Below are 16793 nucleotides of genomic sequence, written 5' to 3' on the forward strand. Positions count from 1 at the left end.
CACGCCGGAATTTCATTGGAAAAAACGTTGAACAGTAAAATAATATAAGTGCAATACTATTTTTTGAAATTGAAAAACAGAAAGGATATATTTATTCAATTACGAGAGGAGTCTTATCAAAATGTCTGCACTATTTTTTTCTATTGATGCGTTTTTGTTGAGAAAATGACGTTTTTTGGCGCGACAGATGTAACACGCATCTGTATGCGCATACTGAACACCACATGGCGGTAAAATTTGACACAGAGATTCCCCGAAAACACAGTATCATGACGTCATTTCGTTATAATGAATTGTGACGTCATACTTCAAAATGGTGGACTTTGTTTGTAGACTTGCCGATCGACAGATCCGAAGAGAAAATGTAAAAAAGGAAAAAACCAAAAATACACACACTACAAAACGGTACTAATTCATGACATAGAGACATGAATTGTTAATATAAAAATACATTTTCTTCTATTTTAATAACATGTCAGAAAATATAGACTGCGTCGTCGTTCTACTTTTTTATTGAACAAAACCTTTGTCTTCCAGACACAAAATGAAATTTTTAGATTGACTGTTCTGTGACGCAAGTTCACGACGTTGAAAAATGACTTTATATTAGGAATTATGTTTTCTATTCAGAATAAAAAAAAATTGCAGGTTTGCCAAATGTCGGAAATGACGTCATTTGCGCTCGTCATGTTATCAAATAATGACGTTTTTTAATTCAATGACGTTACATAAAAGTGACTGAAGATTGTGTCAACAAAAACCTTAAATAATGTAACACCTTCAATTTTTCACCAAAATACGCATTCATCCATAAACAGAAATTCTTTAAAAACACTTAAACTAATGTTAATTAATATCAAACATACCCGGTATATCCCAAAGTAAACAAAATACTTGATCAATCATTTATAAAAATGTACTAGCAGGCAGTAGCCAGCTGTGTGGTGTTGGTAATATATAAATACTTGTAACTTGATGATATATTGTTAAAATTGATTTTTAACATTCTTTTTTTATGACAAATAGTGATGTCACAGTTTTTAAAGGGATAAGTCCGCTAAACCTACCTATATTATTAGTTTTTATTCCCCCCCCTTATATTAGACAAAATATAATTTAAAAAGCCTAATAATATAGGCAGGTTAAGGGGATTAGTAATTTATTCCACAGCTCAACTCCATTGTAATGAAGAGATTTTTTTCTAACAATTTAGAGTGTACTCTAGGTTCTAGTTAAGATTAATTTGTTTTGTGTCGTTGATGTTAACCCATATTGATATATTTCATTACAAGAAATAAAAAAGAAGTTTCCAAATATTGAGAGAGCAACGGAAAACTTAAAAAATGCTACTATAAAGCAACTCGCCCTAGGAATATGTATGTGATCCAGACATGTATGAACTTGATCAAGATCTGTATGGAGTTCATGGAGTATTCGAAAATCAATAATTTATTTATTTTTTTTTTTCTGTTTAAATAAGTAAAATACATGATATATGTACATTGTGCAGACAGACAAAAGACATTCTGAATATAGTCCGCTAAACCTACCTATATCATTTAGGCTTTTTTGATATATTGGGCAAAAAATAAAATTAAAAAGTCTAATCATATATGCAGGTTAAGCGGACTATTCTGGATATCTCACGGGTAACTGACTGTTACTGCCGTGGATATAATGACACAGTCCGTTAAACTTGCCTATTTTATAAGACATTTTTTCTCTTAATAACATATTTTTGGACAAAACAACTCTATTGATATCGTGGATGAAGTGTACATTGCAATATTTTTGGACAAAACAACTCTATTGATATCGTGGATGAAGTGTACATTGCAAGCCTGAAATATGAAGTATATTGTATATTTTCTAAAAGATTATGGAGATAACATTTGAAAGAAAGTGAATAATGAAGTGTCCTCAAACGTGTCGGACCTGCTTTCATCAATGTAAACTAACGAGAAACATCATCCCCTGAAATACCGTGACTAAGTAAGCGAACATCTGTGACGTTCATCATACCCCTACGACAATGGCATTGACCACATTCAGCAAACTATCTGTAAATAATACATTTACATGTTTTTAATGTGAAATCAATATGAAAATATATGTATATGTGAACAGTTTTTAGTTGATATATATAATTCAATGTCGTTATTTTAGTCAATAGATTATCGGGAACAATAAAAAAAAGACAAAATTAGAATTGACTTTCTGATTATTGTGCTGGTCATGATCAATTTAAGTGATATATGTATGTATTTAACTAAGTAATCAATGTACACACGTGAACTTCATAAGTAAATTTCTATCAGTGGCATATGTTTCTTAATCGGAAGTAGTGATAGTCTTTAATGGCAAACTATAGCTAAGGTAATCAGACTGCTTTTCTTTATCTCGGTTGATTCAGCTGTTCTGTATGTTTATGGTCTGTGCCTATCCAGAGGGCTAACGCAACTATAAACACATATACAAACAACGCCACGTCTGCCCAAATGGACACGTGTACGTAAATGGACATCCTCGAATATGACCTGGTGCATCCTAATCTCGTCATTACCGGGTTTTATAGATTTTTCGCGAATATTGATGAGCTTTCAGAGAAAGTCTTTAAAAATGAAAAACACTGGAAACTTTTGTTCACTTTTTAATTTCCCTTTTTTTTAAAATGCTGAATATGTTTAAAATAATACCTAACGTCATTTTCATTTCATCTTTTTTTTTAAACGGAACTAGTTATTTCAAAAGATTTTTGGTACTAATATACATACAATATGATTTCCTTCATTCGAAAGGGACAACTGATTAAATAGATTCCGAGAAAAAATAGCTAAAAGTGCAGATTATATATCGGTGATTGAGACCTTAGTATATGTTTTCATGTCAAACTGGAATAAGTTAATATAGACCTTGACACATGTATACATTCACCAACTTTTGTTCCAATTTAGGCTAATCGGTCTTGCATATGGTTACAATAAATAAATGTTCGATAAATTACTTGAAAGGTGTGGCATTCAATATATCATTCAATTTTAATTAAAACCAGATATAAATTATTTAGGACTGACCCCTGTTTCAAGAACATTCCGTACCTGAAAATCTTTTAAACTTTTCTCCATAGAAAAGCTTAGTTCACCACACGTATGAAGGAAGCTCCCTCATTACCTCAGAGATTTTATCATATAAATCTTAATTTGTATGTGTGGCTATGTAGTACCCCACATCAAAGATGTATATAAATCTTATAAATCCTTGCCCATATAAATTGTTTGTGGAACTGGTTCTCAAAGCAATCATCATGAATTTTATCTGAATAGAAAAAAAAACCCATAGTTGTGCATTGATGCGTGCCCTTTATAAATACGCTGTATTTAATATTATAGATCTCTAAGCGACTGAAAACAGTACTAGTGTTTTTAGTTAATTTAGTAATTTATGCCATTTTAACAGTTAAATTACATCCCGCTCTGTCAAAATATGGAATTATTTCATCATTAGGTATTAATGTCTTATATCTTCCAATGATATACTTAATTACAGCGTGAATTTAGCTATTCTCTTTTGGGACAAGCTATTAACATGGAAATGACGAATACACCCGAGCGATGTAGGCCGAATGACGTTCGGGCACCTGTCAGTGCCCCGTCCAAGAGCGTGGTGGGATTTGATTGGCTGAAAGTTGACCAATCGTAGCCTTCCATCTGGCTTGTCACGTGTATAGCCGGCATTTTCATTACAACAAGCAGGACAGTTTGAAGAAGATCTTGAAGAGATGAAAACGTGTCTGTGTTTGCTGGCGTTGGTCGGAGTTGTTTTCTCCGAACCAACTGTTGTGTTCAGGGAAGAGTTTACTGATGGTAGGTATTTATTTGCACGGTAATCTTTATTTTTTCGCTCGGCAGTATTTTTTTACTTGCAAACCGGGCATGTGCGCCCAGATCATCTTGTCAAATGTCAATATTAAATCGGCATCGTTTTCAGATACGTCATTTATTATTAAATGCATACATTTTATTACAAGTCTCACTAGCTGTGAACAAAATATTGTCTCTTAACTTCTTGACTTATTTTTTGTACTGTTAGCGTTCATCGTTTTTGGTAAAGCACAGAAACTCAACGAATTTACCAAAAAAGTGCCCCTCCCACACAGACATGGCAAAGTGTGGTATTAACTCTTCTGTAGCATATTACTTTATTTAGGTATTGAATCTGTGAAAATACATAATAAAGTACTGGAATTTGCAATTTATATGAATATTTGGGAAAGCTGCAAAATGCTGAATGAAGTAGGCCTACTCTAGCTGTGCATGTCCAAACTTTCATACTGTATGTAATTAGATCTTCCACATCATGTAATAGGTCTATTAATTGTTGTATTGTATGTTACTGGGTAAACTTTAAATACGAATATTAAAACAATTCCTTAAACATTTACTTTACCTGCCAAAATCCAAAATGGAGAAATTTTGCCTTTGGAATGACTTTGATTATATATAGCTAAATGTTGGTTTAACCATTACTTTGATAATTGTTGATGCAATACAAATAACCTTAGGGAATAAGTGCATGCAGGCCCTAAATGATATACTGTCAGCTGACAGTCGTATATAAATCATAGGCCCAGAGCTATCGGAAGATTATGTGGAATTTTCTGAGTTGGGCACATGATTGGTATATGCTCAAAGGCAAATATGCTTACCGATGGTTATAGGCCTTATTTGACCATGTAAGACTTCGATATATTTTGGCTGGTTAAGAAGTTATTAAATTTTTGTCACAACTTAGATTGCACATTTTCTTTTAGGCGATGCATGGACAAGCCGATGGGTTAACTCCAAACATAAGAGTGACCAGGGCAAGTTTGAATTGAGTGCAGGAAACTTTTACGGAGATGCTGAGAAGGACAAAGGTGTGTATAGTGTATTATACTTTTTTATGTTACCACAATTCACTGAATCGTTGATGAAACTTCATATGTCACTTATGTTAAGTTTTCAGTGACCCTTCTAAAACAAATTTTGACATCCAATCCTATGGTCTGGTATCTACAGGAATTTAGATAGTATTTGTAAATTGTAATAGTATTTTTAAATAGCAATAATATACCGGAACGTTTAGACTAACTATTTCCAATGTAGTAGAAGTTGAGTACTTTGTATTTATTTTAATGAATACCAATTCTTTTTCAGGTATCCGAACATCCCAAGATGCTCGTTTTTATGGAGCTTCAGCAAAATTTGAAAAGAGTTTTGACAACGAAGGAAAGACTCTGGTTGTGCAGTTCACAGTCAAACATGAACAGAACATTGATTGTGGAGGTGGTTATGCTAAGCTTTTCGGCTCAGACCTTGACCAGGCAGATATGCACGGAGACTCCCCATACGCCATTATGTTCGGTATGTATTTTACAGAGAAACTTTTGATAACCTAATGACAAGTTCACAAGCCCTTTCTGACATGTTATTAAGATAAGTCTTTTTGAGATGCAGAAAGAACAAATTTAACAAAATAAGAAATGAATGTATGAAGACTGTAATTTGTAGGTCTTAGAATTGTAAGTTTAAATTCAAATCACTTTCATTGCCAAAAAATGTAAATGTTTGCAATTATGTTTTTAATTTCACTTTTCAGGACCCGACATTTGCGGCCCTGGCACCAAGAAAGTGCATGTGATCTTCAACTATAAGGGAAAGAATCTTCTAACAAAGAAAGACATCAGATGCAAGGTAATAAATTAATACAAAATGATCTAGATTCATTCATCATATACTAATATTACTACTGATTTCACATGTTCACTTGGTTCAACTTCAAATATTTATGAATCCTATAGATTTATATGAATGACAAAAAGACGTTTGAAGATGGAATGAACAGTATGCTGTACACTTGTTTTCATTTGCAAAGCTAATAAATTATCATGGAAATGAAGGAACACCAGAATTTATAGATTAAACCTGTGAAATATGAACAGTTATACATACAAAAAATTTGTAATTTTGAAAGCAGATGTAAATTATCAATGATCAGTTGAGAATAAAAGTCTCGTCTAAATCTTTATGATTGTTGATACTGAATTTATATTGTATTTTTTTTAAGGATGATGTTTTCACACATTTGTACACTTTGATCGTCAAACCAGACAACACATATGAAGTAAAGATTGATAATGAGAAGGTTGAGAGTGGCTCCCTTGAAGAAGACTGGGACTTCCTTCCAGCCAAGAAAATCAAGGTAAAGCACGTGTTTTTGCTGCCATAAGATGAAGTTTAATCTGTAAGGTTTGCGATTAAATTAATAGCTTTTATGGAAATTTTGGAAAGTTATGAACTGGATCATTGAACGACAAAAAATCCTAGCAGAACATGCAATCAATGTCTGACCACTGAAACCTTTAAAACCTTTGATAGAATTTACACTGATTGGTCAACTTACATGCCTATGTTTGAGTTATGTTTCAAGGTTCATATCTGAAAGAACTTTATATCATGTTTTGTGCTAATTTTTCTAGGATCCTGAAGCAAAGAAACCCGATGACTGGGATGAGCGTGAGAAGATTGATGATCCAGAGGACTCCAAGCCCGATGATTGGGATAAGGCCGAACACATTCCAGACCCTGATGCCAAGAAGCCCGACGATTGGGATGATGAGATGGACGGAGAATGGGAACCCCCAATGATTGATAACCCAGAATACAAGGTAAGATCAACATTCATCTTTCATCTACAGCACTTATGACATGGAATTAGATCTTGAAAGAACGACCAGGAAAAGTCAACCCAGATGTTTTTGTATACTATACAAGTTATTAAAGTTTAATTATTTTAGATAGAAAAGTGACCAAACTTGACTGTGACTGCAAATGAGTTTTAAAAATCCTATGAAAAATCAATGAAGGGAAAATGTTTGGTCAATAGTCCATAACATTCATATTCAATGTATTGCCTCTTGTTATAGGGAGAATGGAAACCAAAGCAGATTGACAACCCAGATTACAAAGGAAAATGGATTCATCCAGAAATTGACAACCCAGAATACAGCCCTGATGATAAACTTTACCATTACAGTGATATTGGAGCTATTGGATTTGATTTATGGCAGGTAAGATACCTTAAAATGGTTTGATCAATCTCGGAACTTGGAAGTCATCAAACATATCTAAACTCTTTGAATGGATTTCATCATTACAAATTATTAAGTATAAGTTATCGCAATGTTTTGCAAACTTGTCCTTTTAAAGTTTAAGATTTTGTTTTATAGCAATCATTTGTATCGTACAGTGGTCAGGTTTCAAATTATGTTTTACTATTTTCAGGTGAAATCAGGAACAATTTTTGACAACATCCTTATCACAGACGATGTTGCTTTTGCGGAAAAAGTAGGAAAGGATACATGGGGAGAAACAAAAGAACCTGAAAAGAAAATGAAAGAGGCTGCTGATGAGGAAGATAGAAAGAAGAGAGAAGAAGAAGAAAAACTCCGCAAAGAGCAAGGTATGCCTTGATGATTGAACGAAGGAAAATGTTTGTGTCAAAGGAAATACAATTATTCATAATTTTAAATGAGGAAATTTAATCTCGAAAGGAGACTCTAGGAATATTTATAGTGTTGTATGGCATTTATTTGACAGACAGATTTGTTTACTTTTCAGAAAAAGATAAAGCAGAAGAAGAAGATGAAGATGACGAGGAAGCTGAGGAGGATGAGGATGAAGAGGAGGATCATGAGGCTCACGATGAATTGTAGATGACCACTGTTTCCATTTGTGATTCGTACTTGTTAGTGCAGTATTTGAATGAACATTCATTTTTAAAAAACAGACTCATTCATCAATCATGTGGGGGCAATTATGTTTTTGTTAATTTCTAACGTTTACTGGGAGTACTTTTAATACAATGTGGGGACACAGATTTAACTTATACCATTGTGCAACTGTGTTTGAATGTTGTGTAAATGATACGAGTTGAGATGCGAATGAAGGAATATTTGTTTGTTTGTGACTTGAGAACTGATGGATGGTATGATACCTGGGCTTGCTTTAACAGTCTTTCTGAGTAGCTACTTTATTATCAAAGAGTCCCCAACAACTGTTTAAAGGGTTGGGAATTCAACCCATATCAAACTTTATTAATGATAATTTCTGTTTTTTAAGTTCCTTTGTAGTTTGATAGTCGTTACTTTATCTATGATTTAAGACTGTATTTTAAGTCCAGGTCTTATCAAGTGTTTTGATCCACATGACAATTACTGGTAATAAACACTTTGTTTTATAAAACAAATGTATTTGTGTTATTTGTGATTTCTTTCTTCGTTTGATGAAGCTGCATACTATTACCAATGTTCAGCCCATTAGGTGGCCATGGCAGTAGAATGAGATTAGATTTAACCCCATTGAAATTATTGCTCAATATAAACCAAAAAAGAATACTGGGATTGAATTGAAAGTTAGGTGAACTAGAGGCCTCGAAGAATGTTGGTAGAGGGGAGGGGGCTTCTGGGTACAAATAATCGGTAACTATTAATTTATGACCCTCAAAAAAGGACTCCGTTGGAAAATATAAGAAATATCCTGTAATACATGAAGTATTTCTTAAAATTCTAAATGTCAAAAGCAGATATGGCCTAGTTATGTTTTCTGATTTATTGAGAATGAATTACAAGATTACTTAATTATTTGGGTTCTTGTTGCACATACCTAACCGAGACCTCAAAATGATTTAATGGCTATGGTGAACTAGTCTGATAGAAAGCTTCATCTCCCTATTACAAAATAATGACGTCACAATGTGATATAGATACCAACCTGAAAGGGAAGTAATTCTGTAACATGGGAAGATGAAGTACAAAGACAAAAGACCGTCGCACCTCTGAATAATTCGGCTAATGAAAACTTAAATACAAAATAATGACTGTATTACTAGTAATCGTTTTGAAGGCGATGATGCCAATCTATATGTCTCGTTAGTGACAATTCTGTATTTGCATATTACAGAGTTATCTGCTCTTGAACGAAGTTATTGTGTCGCATCATTCTTTTATGAGAAAACAACATTTTACTTGCGAAAATAATGATGTCACAATGGCTACCTACTATATATACCTGCAAGAGATGTAATGGTAATATGCAATTCCCGAGAGTGAATAGAGAGAAATAAAGATAGCAGTTGTGGTGGCCATCATGGATTCCTGATTTACAATCTGAAAAATAATCCAGGCAAATTCAGTCCAGACTATTAGTAAGTGAAATTCACCTTTGAAACATAGTATTATGCGGAAAGCTGATGTATACATGGTGTACAATCGACAAATATGGTTATGGTCATCATGATTCTTATATAAGATTAGTGGGGCCCCGGTGGCTGAGTGGTAAAGATGTCCCGATATATTACCACAAGCCATTCACCTCTGGGATGCGGGTTCAAATCCCATGTGGGGTAGTTGCCAGGTACCGACTGCTGTTTGGTGGTTTTTAGCCCACCATCATCAGATGGTGGGCTATTCAAATCGCCTTTCGTCCGTGGTCCGTCGTCCGTCCGTCCGTCCTTCCGTCCGTCCTTCCGTCCGTCCTTCCGTCCGTCCGTCCGTCCGTCCGTTAACAATTCTTGTTACCGCTATTTCTCAGAAAGTACTGAAGGGATCTTTCTCAAAATTTACATGTAGGTTCCCCTAGGGCCCTAATTGTGCATATTGCATTTTGGGACCAATCGGTCAACAAGATGGCCGACTGGCGGCCATCTTGGATTTTGATAGATAAAGTTTGTTACCGCTATTTCTCAGAAAGTACTAAAGGGATCTTTCTCAAATTTCACATGTAGGTTTCCCTAGGGCCCTAGTTGTGCATATTGCATTTTGGGACCAATCGGTCAACAAGATGGCCGACTGGCGGCCATCTTGGATTTTGATAGTTAAAGTTTGTTACCGCTATTTCTCAGAAAGTACTAAAGGGATCTTTCTCAAATTTTACATGTAGGTTCCCCTAGGCCCCTAGTTGTGCATATTGCATTTTGGGACCAATCGGTCAACAAGATGGCCGACTGGCGGCCATCTTGGATTTTGATAGTTAAAGTTTGTTACCGCTATTTCTCAGAAAGTACTGAAGGGATCTTTCTCAAATTTCATATGTTGGTTCTCCTTGGGCCCTAGTTGTGCATATTGCATTTTGGGACCAATCGGTCAACAAGATGGCCGACTGGCGGCCATCTTGGATTTTGATAGTTAAAGTTTGTTACCGCTATTTCTCAGAAAGTGCTGAAGGGATCTTTCTCAAATTTCATATGTTGGTTCTCCTAGGGCCCTAGTTGTGCATATTGCATTTTGGGACCAATCGGTCAACAAGATGGCCGACTGGCGGCCATCTTGGATTTTGATAGTTAAAGTTTGTTACCGCTATTTCCCAGAAAGTACTGAAGGGATCTTTCTCAAATTTCATATATAGGTTCCCCTAGGGCCCTAGTTGTGCATATTGCATTTTGGGACCAATCAGTCAACAAGATGGCCGACCAACCGACGGCCATCTTGGATTTTGATAGTTAAAGTTTGTTACCGCTATTTCTCAGAAAGTACTGAAGGGATCTCTCTCAAATTTCATATGCATGTTCCCCTTGAACCGTAGCTGTGCATATTGCATTTTGGGAGTGATCGGTCAACAAGATAGCCGACCGGCGGCCATCTTGGATTTTGATAGTTAAAGTTTGTTACCGCTATTTCTCAGAAAGTACTGAAGAGATCTCTCTCAAATTTCATATGTAGATTCCCCTACGACCCTAGTTGTGCATATTGCATTTTTGGACAAATCGGTCAGCAAGATGATCGACAGGTAGCCATCTTGAATTTTGATAATTGAAGTTTGTTACTGCTACATATCTCAGAAAGTACTGAAAGGATCTTTCTCAAGGTTCATATATAGTATGTAGTAAAAGTTTGAAAAGCAGGGAAAAGATCCCTCTTTCTGTTGTCAGACATAGATCATTCTTTGGTGGGCGCCAAGATCCCTCTGGGATCTCTTGTTCTCCTAGTACTCCAGATTTCCTCCACACCTTATAAATAAGAATAGAGTCAGATGGACTAGCAAATTAGTGTAGGCAGGCATCTTCAAAGTTTAAAATAACACAATCACTTATACAAACTGGTATATTTTTGTGTGCTTTATAGAGCTGATATAAATTGTTTATTCTTGGTTCATTTTATTAACCTTCATTAACTACATGTACATCTAGAAAACGGAAAAATAATGCTAATATTAATGTACTTGCACATTTGTACAATTTCCTTGATGAAATTATTACAGCAAGAATGCAGCCCATTGAACTGATAATCATTGTAAGTGACGAAATTCCATCAATGAAACCCAGACCAGGACTTGAACCTGGATATTCCATAATGGTATAACCAATGGACACTTTTCATTAAGTTACCTGGGTGAACACATATGGATTTCAGCACTTTTCACACCTACCATAGGGAAACAGGTTTTTACACTATTATTAATTATGATTCCATAATCTTTTACGTACTATACAGACTCGTGTAAATGTAATGCACCAGTATAATTTTCACATGTACCTTTTTGGGGCTGGAAACGCTGTAAAAATACTTCTACCAGTGTAATTTTAATTTACACATTGGGCAAAAATCATTTTTTCATACAATTACAAAGGAGAAAATTTATGAAAATAACAAGATGTTAATTTGCCTCTGTTAGCTTTTACATGTAAAGACCCAGGCGCTTAATTTTAACGGTACATTTTTTGCCCAATTGACCTCTTGAAATTCTAAAAATCCTGTATTACCCTTAAAATGTTTGTCCATATCCATAACAATATATGTAATTCTAAGCACTTATATCAAGGCATAAATCAGTCAGTTGAAACCCTTGTCGGTTGTTACAGATACATGCAACATTATTTCAACACTTACACCATAACAAAAGATTGCAAACTGACACCAAATGATCCAGAGGCGAACTAAAAATTCTTCTAATTATCTAGATATAGTTGGCCTGCATGGTTAAGGTTCATGTAAAGGCTTTAAACAGTGATATTTTGCAAGCCTAAAACTCATTACTGTGCTGCAATTGAACAGAACTAATTTCCTCAATTGTTGGTATATATCCTGGCTAACTGTCAGTCTTACTGTTGATATGTAATTTGTGAAGCTGCTTGTAAAATTCAGTATAATATGAGAAAATGTATATTTCTGGAGAAGACATAGATCTCGTGTGAATTGCATTGATGGAACCAAATAATCATGCCATCGTGTTCAGTTGTGAATATGCCAGGTACTCCAACAGTTTGTTTGGCAAAATCGGACCAGCAAATAGCGCAGGAGCCTATTGTAGTAAATGCAAATGGCTGCTATAAATGGCGTAAATACCATAAGGTACTCTGAACATGACAAGAAGACTCTTCATGAAAAAAATAGTTCAACCGACCTGTTTGAGGCGAAAAATGTAAATTTCAGGAAAGAGCCTCAAAGTCCACATTTTAACTATATTTTTCGTACATTTTAACTATATTTTTCGTAAATAGTCTTCTTGTCATGTTCAGAGTACCTTATAGTGTATAAAGGAGCACTTGCATATATTAAAATGTCTTCTTATATGCTATATTTGTGACCCGCCATTTAAAGCCGCCATTTGCATTTACTACAATAGGCTCCTGCGCTATTCGCTGGTCCGATTTTGCCAAACAAACTGTTGGAGTACCTGGCATAGTCACTACTGAACACGATAGCATGTTTATTTGGTGCCATCAATGCAATTTACACGAGTTCTATTTCTTCTCCAGAAATATACATTTTTCTCTTATTTTACTGAAATTTACAAGCAGCTTCACAAATTACATATCCACAGTAAGACTGACATTTAGCCAGAGTACATACCAACAATTAATGAAGTTAGTTTTGTTCAATTGCAGAACAGTAATGAGTTGTAGGCTTGCAAAATATCACTGGTTAAAGCCTATATATGAACCTTAATACAGTACACCTATCATTCGACAAGCTAGTTCTCTATCTCTAGGTGGTGAGTTAAAGAGCCTCGTTGGGCAGTTGTCATCCCCAGTGGTTGCTGTCACCGACGTTATATCCAACCATGAATTATCTCATAGTAAAGTTGAAGGTAGTTCAGGAGTCACAGGTAGGTAATTTGATACTTTGATGTACATCAAAGATATTGAGTAATGGTACACTGTGGTTGATTGTGTTGCCTTGGAGTTGGGTGTCACTCTCTCTGTAATCTTCATAGGAATTTTCTACAGGTCTGTGATTGGTCAGTTTTTTCCCTGCTAAACTGTCTCCAGTTTAACTATGAGATAGTTCAGGGGTGGATATAATGTCAGTAATATAAATAACCCCTGAATATAAATATAATGATATAATATAAATATCCCCTGATGGGCAGTTTTCAGATACTGGTAAAATAAATACAGGGTAATTTTCTCAAGACTTTCCAGACTACCTCATTCCACATGACCAAAGACTCTATTGGCTTGAGTTTCTTGGATCCTAGCAACTCATTCCCTTTGATACTTATTGACATAATTCATGCCATCCTTGATACTCCAGGGGTTCTGATCACTTACGATCTCTACACCCCTGGACTATCTCATAGTGAAATTGAAGGCAGCTCAACGGAAAACATTTGACCAATCACAGTCTAGCAAAGATTTCCTTTGAAGACTAGAGAGAATGACGCCTAACATCAAAGCCACACAGTCAACCACAGTGTACCGTTATAAGGCTCTTTTGATGTACATCAAATGACTAAATTACCTGTTCTGTTGCCTCCAGTTTTACTATGAGATAGTCCAAGGGTGTAGATATTGTAAGTGATCAGAACCCCTGGATTATCGAGGATGAATTTGAACAGCCAGGGTCATTCAAGAACAGCCTCAACATTATGCAGTATGTTACTTATGCAAATGTAAATGTTTTGGGGGGCTTCAGTATATTTGTAAATTGTTTCTTTGTATTATGGAAACTTATTCCCGTTTTATTGTAGCATATCCCACTCCAATCACATTATACTATATTAGTCAACACTAATGAAAGTCTTGGGGACTTGGGGCCCCTAAACATTTTGATAGGCTAGCTCTCTGATTTTGTGTTGCAAAGGGCTTTTTTTGCCTGTTTATACATTTTTTTTGATGATTTTTGTTGCAAAACCAATATACTATTGTAACAGGAGAGGAGCAAATGTAGCAGCCAGACCGGGATTTGAACCCGGGACCCTCTGAACACTAGCAGAAGACATACGAGACCCTTCCAAACACCACCACTGTGGGTTATTTAGTTGGGCGCCAATTCTGTAACAGGGGAGGAGAAAATGTAGCGGTCAGACCGGGATTTGAACTCGTGACCCTCCAAACACTAGCCAAGTGCTCTACCGACTGAGCTACCTGATCACCGATTTGTAACCCAGTCCAATCCCGCTACACTATTACTAGTAATTGTTGCATAATCTTTATACCAGTTAAAATAAACATATATTTGAGCACTCAATTTTCAGACAATTATAGAATTAGTTGCATGTCCTTGGCCAGATTTTTGGCCACCAGATTCCTGCAAAAGCCTTCACTTTCTTTAGGGAGATCAGGGAAACCAATGATCTCCATTTCCAATTAATTTAGTATCTAAACCTGTTTTTATGCTAAATGCTATGGCATGTCTTGGCCAATAGACAGAATCCAAAGCCTCTCTTACAAGGGTGAATGCTCAACCACCAGAAATGAGGCAGAATTTCTAATGCTCAAGCTGCATGTGCAGGCATTACAGCGGTGCTACCCCAACTGAGAACTACCCGTGTATATACACCCCTACCGCTCTACCACCGACTTGTATAGATGTATTGAATAAGTGTACTGTAGCCGTGTTATATATAATTTGTATCATACCTGTCAAAGGAGACCTCATGGATACATCTTTTATTGTCAACTGGTTTCGCCTTTGCTGAGGTTTCATCGATCAGGACACACAGTAAAAGATGAACTCATGAGGTCTCCTTCCTGCTGTAATTTTACCTACCTGCTTTGGATATCTCTGGATATCCAGCTTAGGGACCCAGGAACCTATTTACCCCATCAATCAATGAAACTATCGATGTTGGCTCTTACCCACCTTTTTCTACTTATATCATACCTAACACATACTGGTACAGACTCAATAAATATTATTTTCAGCTTTTTTTTTTATGCCAGCAATATAGAAGAACGATCATGCATTCATTCTAACAATCTATAGACAAAGATCCTAGCTGTCTCTGAGCCTTTTGGCAATGGTTTCATGAGGAAGTTACTTATTGCCATTTTCACTTTTGTGGTTACCGTGATGTATGAAGGTTAGTTACCATGCTTCACGCCAATAGCTAGGTTTCTGGGCTTTTTAATTTTATTAAGATGAAAAATTAAGAATTTAGCATGGTATCTTTAAGGAATCTCAAGGTCACAATGAATTTTAACCAAATATGATCAGCAATATCCTTGAGGGAAGTGGATCAGATTACGCATAAATGACAACTCCGACCCCAATAAGGATGAGGGATTGGTACTTGTACTTGCCATAAGGTACTAAATGGATTGGTCAGAAACATCCTCAAGTGATGAAGATCAGATTTAGCATTTTTACTTATCTAATCTCCCTGGGACAAAGGGAGATGGCATGGCCCAATGCGGAAAATAGAGGGAATACCTTCTAATCACCACTAGTTATAACATACTTGATGGATTTACATAAAATTTGGTCAGGAACATCCATGGGGAAAGGGAACACATTTTGTATTAATGGCGACAGACCCACTAGCTAGAACAAAGCCCAATAAGGGAAATGCGAGTTCTTTAAATTGCTGCTTTTTGAAAAAAAACTATTAAGGAACCAATGGAATCTCTGTCTTAAATTTATTTTATTCCCATTAATTAGCTTAATGGTGTCCTTTTAGAATAATTTTTTGAAATTATTATTTCTCTCTGAAATTTACTATTTTGCTATAATCATTGTAATATCCAGGGGAGTTATATTTTTACTTCAACTATTTTCAATAAAGGCTATGTCAGTCAGACCTCCAAACCAGTATTCCATAGGCCAAATATCATGTAGTTGGACCTCATCAATTTGCAGAATAGAATTATTTGAATATTAGACTGTTGCAATTGGATTTGTTAGTATATATAAAAGATGTGTGCATGGAAATTTAGTTTCTCTGATATTTAAGCAGGTTTTATTGTAAATACTGTATAAAATACAATTGTTGCCTTCTAGCTTTGCATAGAGCATCTGACCAGTAAGTATGTTAGTCCACTGACTACCGCCTTTGAAATTAATTATTTACTTCAAAGATTCTTTTACAATAAGTAATAACCCTATATGTTAGCCCCAGCCAAAACTAAATCTAACTTAGACCTAATTCAATATGATAGCCAACACATAACAACAGTTAGATCTTGGTCGTAACTTTATGCTTGTAATTAATTGAATCAGCTGGCACCGACAAAACCCTTACCAACTATAAACTGACTTTAATATCAGTATCACTGGGGTCGAATGCACTGAGCAAACTGGGAATAAATAAGCAAAAGGAATCAAAATGGGCCAGACTGACAATGTCACAATGGAACCACACAAGGCATATGTCAATACCAGTAGATCGAGACATAGAACAAATATGAGGGTAGGTACATACTCGGCCTACAATACTTTTCAGGCGGCCAGATTTGAAATGATAATTGTTCAGGTCCTAATGAAACACTCCTCCAAGGAATCACTCCGGCATAATTTATGAATAGATACCCAAATG

At 35.5% G+C, this 16793-nt stretch overlaps 1 protein-coding gene across 1 annotated transcript; it reads left to right on the top strand.

Moving 5' to 3' along the window:
- Positions 1–3704: 3704 nt before the first annotated feature.
- Positions 3705–8286, top strand: LOC138325165 (calreticulin-like). The gene is made up of 9 exons (XM_069270643.1): positions 3705–3863; positions 4811–4915; positions 5196–5402; positions 5638–5732; positions 6106–6240; positions 6518–6706; positions 6965–7108; positions 7323–7500; positions 7659–8286. The coding sequence occupies exons 1-9, from the start codon at positions 3779–3781 to the stop codon at positions 7751–7753; spliced, it is 1233 nt and encodes a 410-aa protein (XP_069126744.1). The 5' UTR covers positions 3705–3778; the 3' UTR covers positions 7754–8286.
- Positions 8287–16793: the final 8507 nt, after the last annotated feature.

The sequence above is a fragment of the Argopecten irradians genome, chromosome 6 (assembly GCF_041381155.1).
Source record: "Argopecten irradians isolate NY chromosome 6, Ai_NY, whole genome shotgun sequence".
NCBI classification, from domain to species: Eukaryota; Metazoa; Mollusca; class Bivalvia; order Pectinida; family Pectinidae; genus Argopecten; species Argopecten irradians.

Excerpts from the sequence above, each read along its gene's own strand:
- LOC138325165 (XM_069270643.1), top strand. The coding sequence starts at position 3,779 with ATGAAAACGTGTCTGTGTTTGCTGGCGTTGGTCGGAGTTGTTTTCTCC. Across the intron at positions 4,916-5,195 it reads AGATGCTGAGAAGGACAAAG|GTATCCGAACATCCCAAGAT; the intron begins GTGTGTATAGTG and ends ATTCTTTTTCAG. Across the intron at positions 6,707-6,964 it reads TTGATAACCCAGAATACAAG|GGAGAATGGAAACCAAAGCA; the intron begins GTAAGATCAACA and ends CTCTTGTTATAG.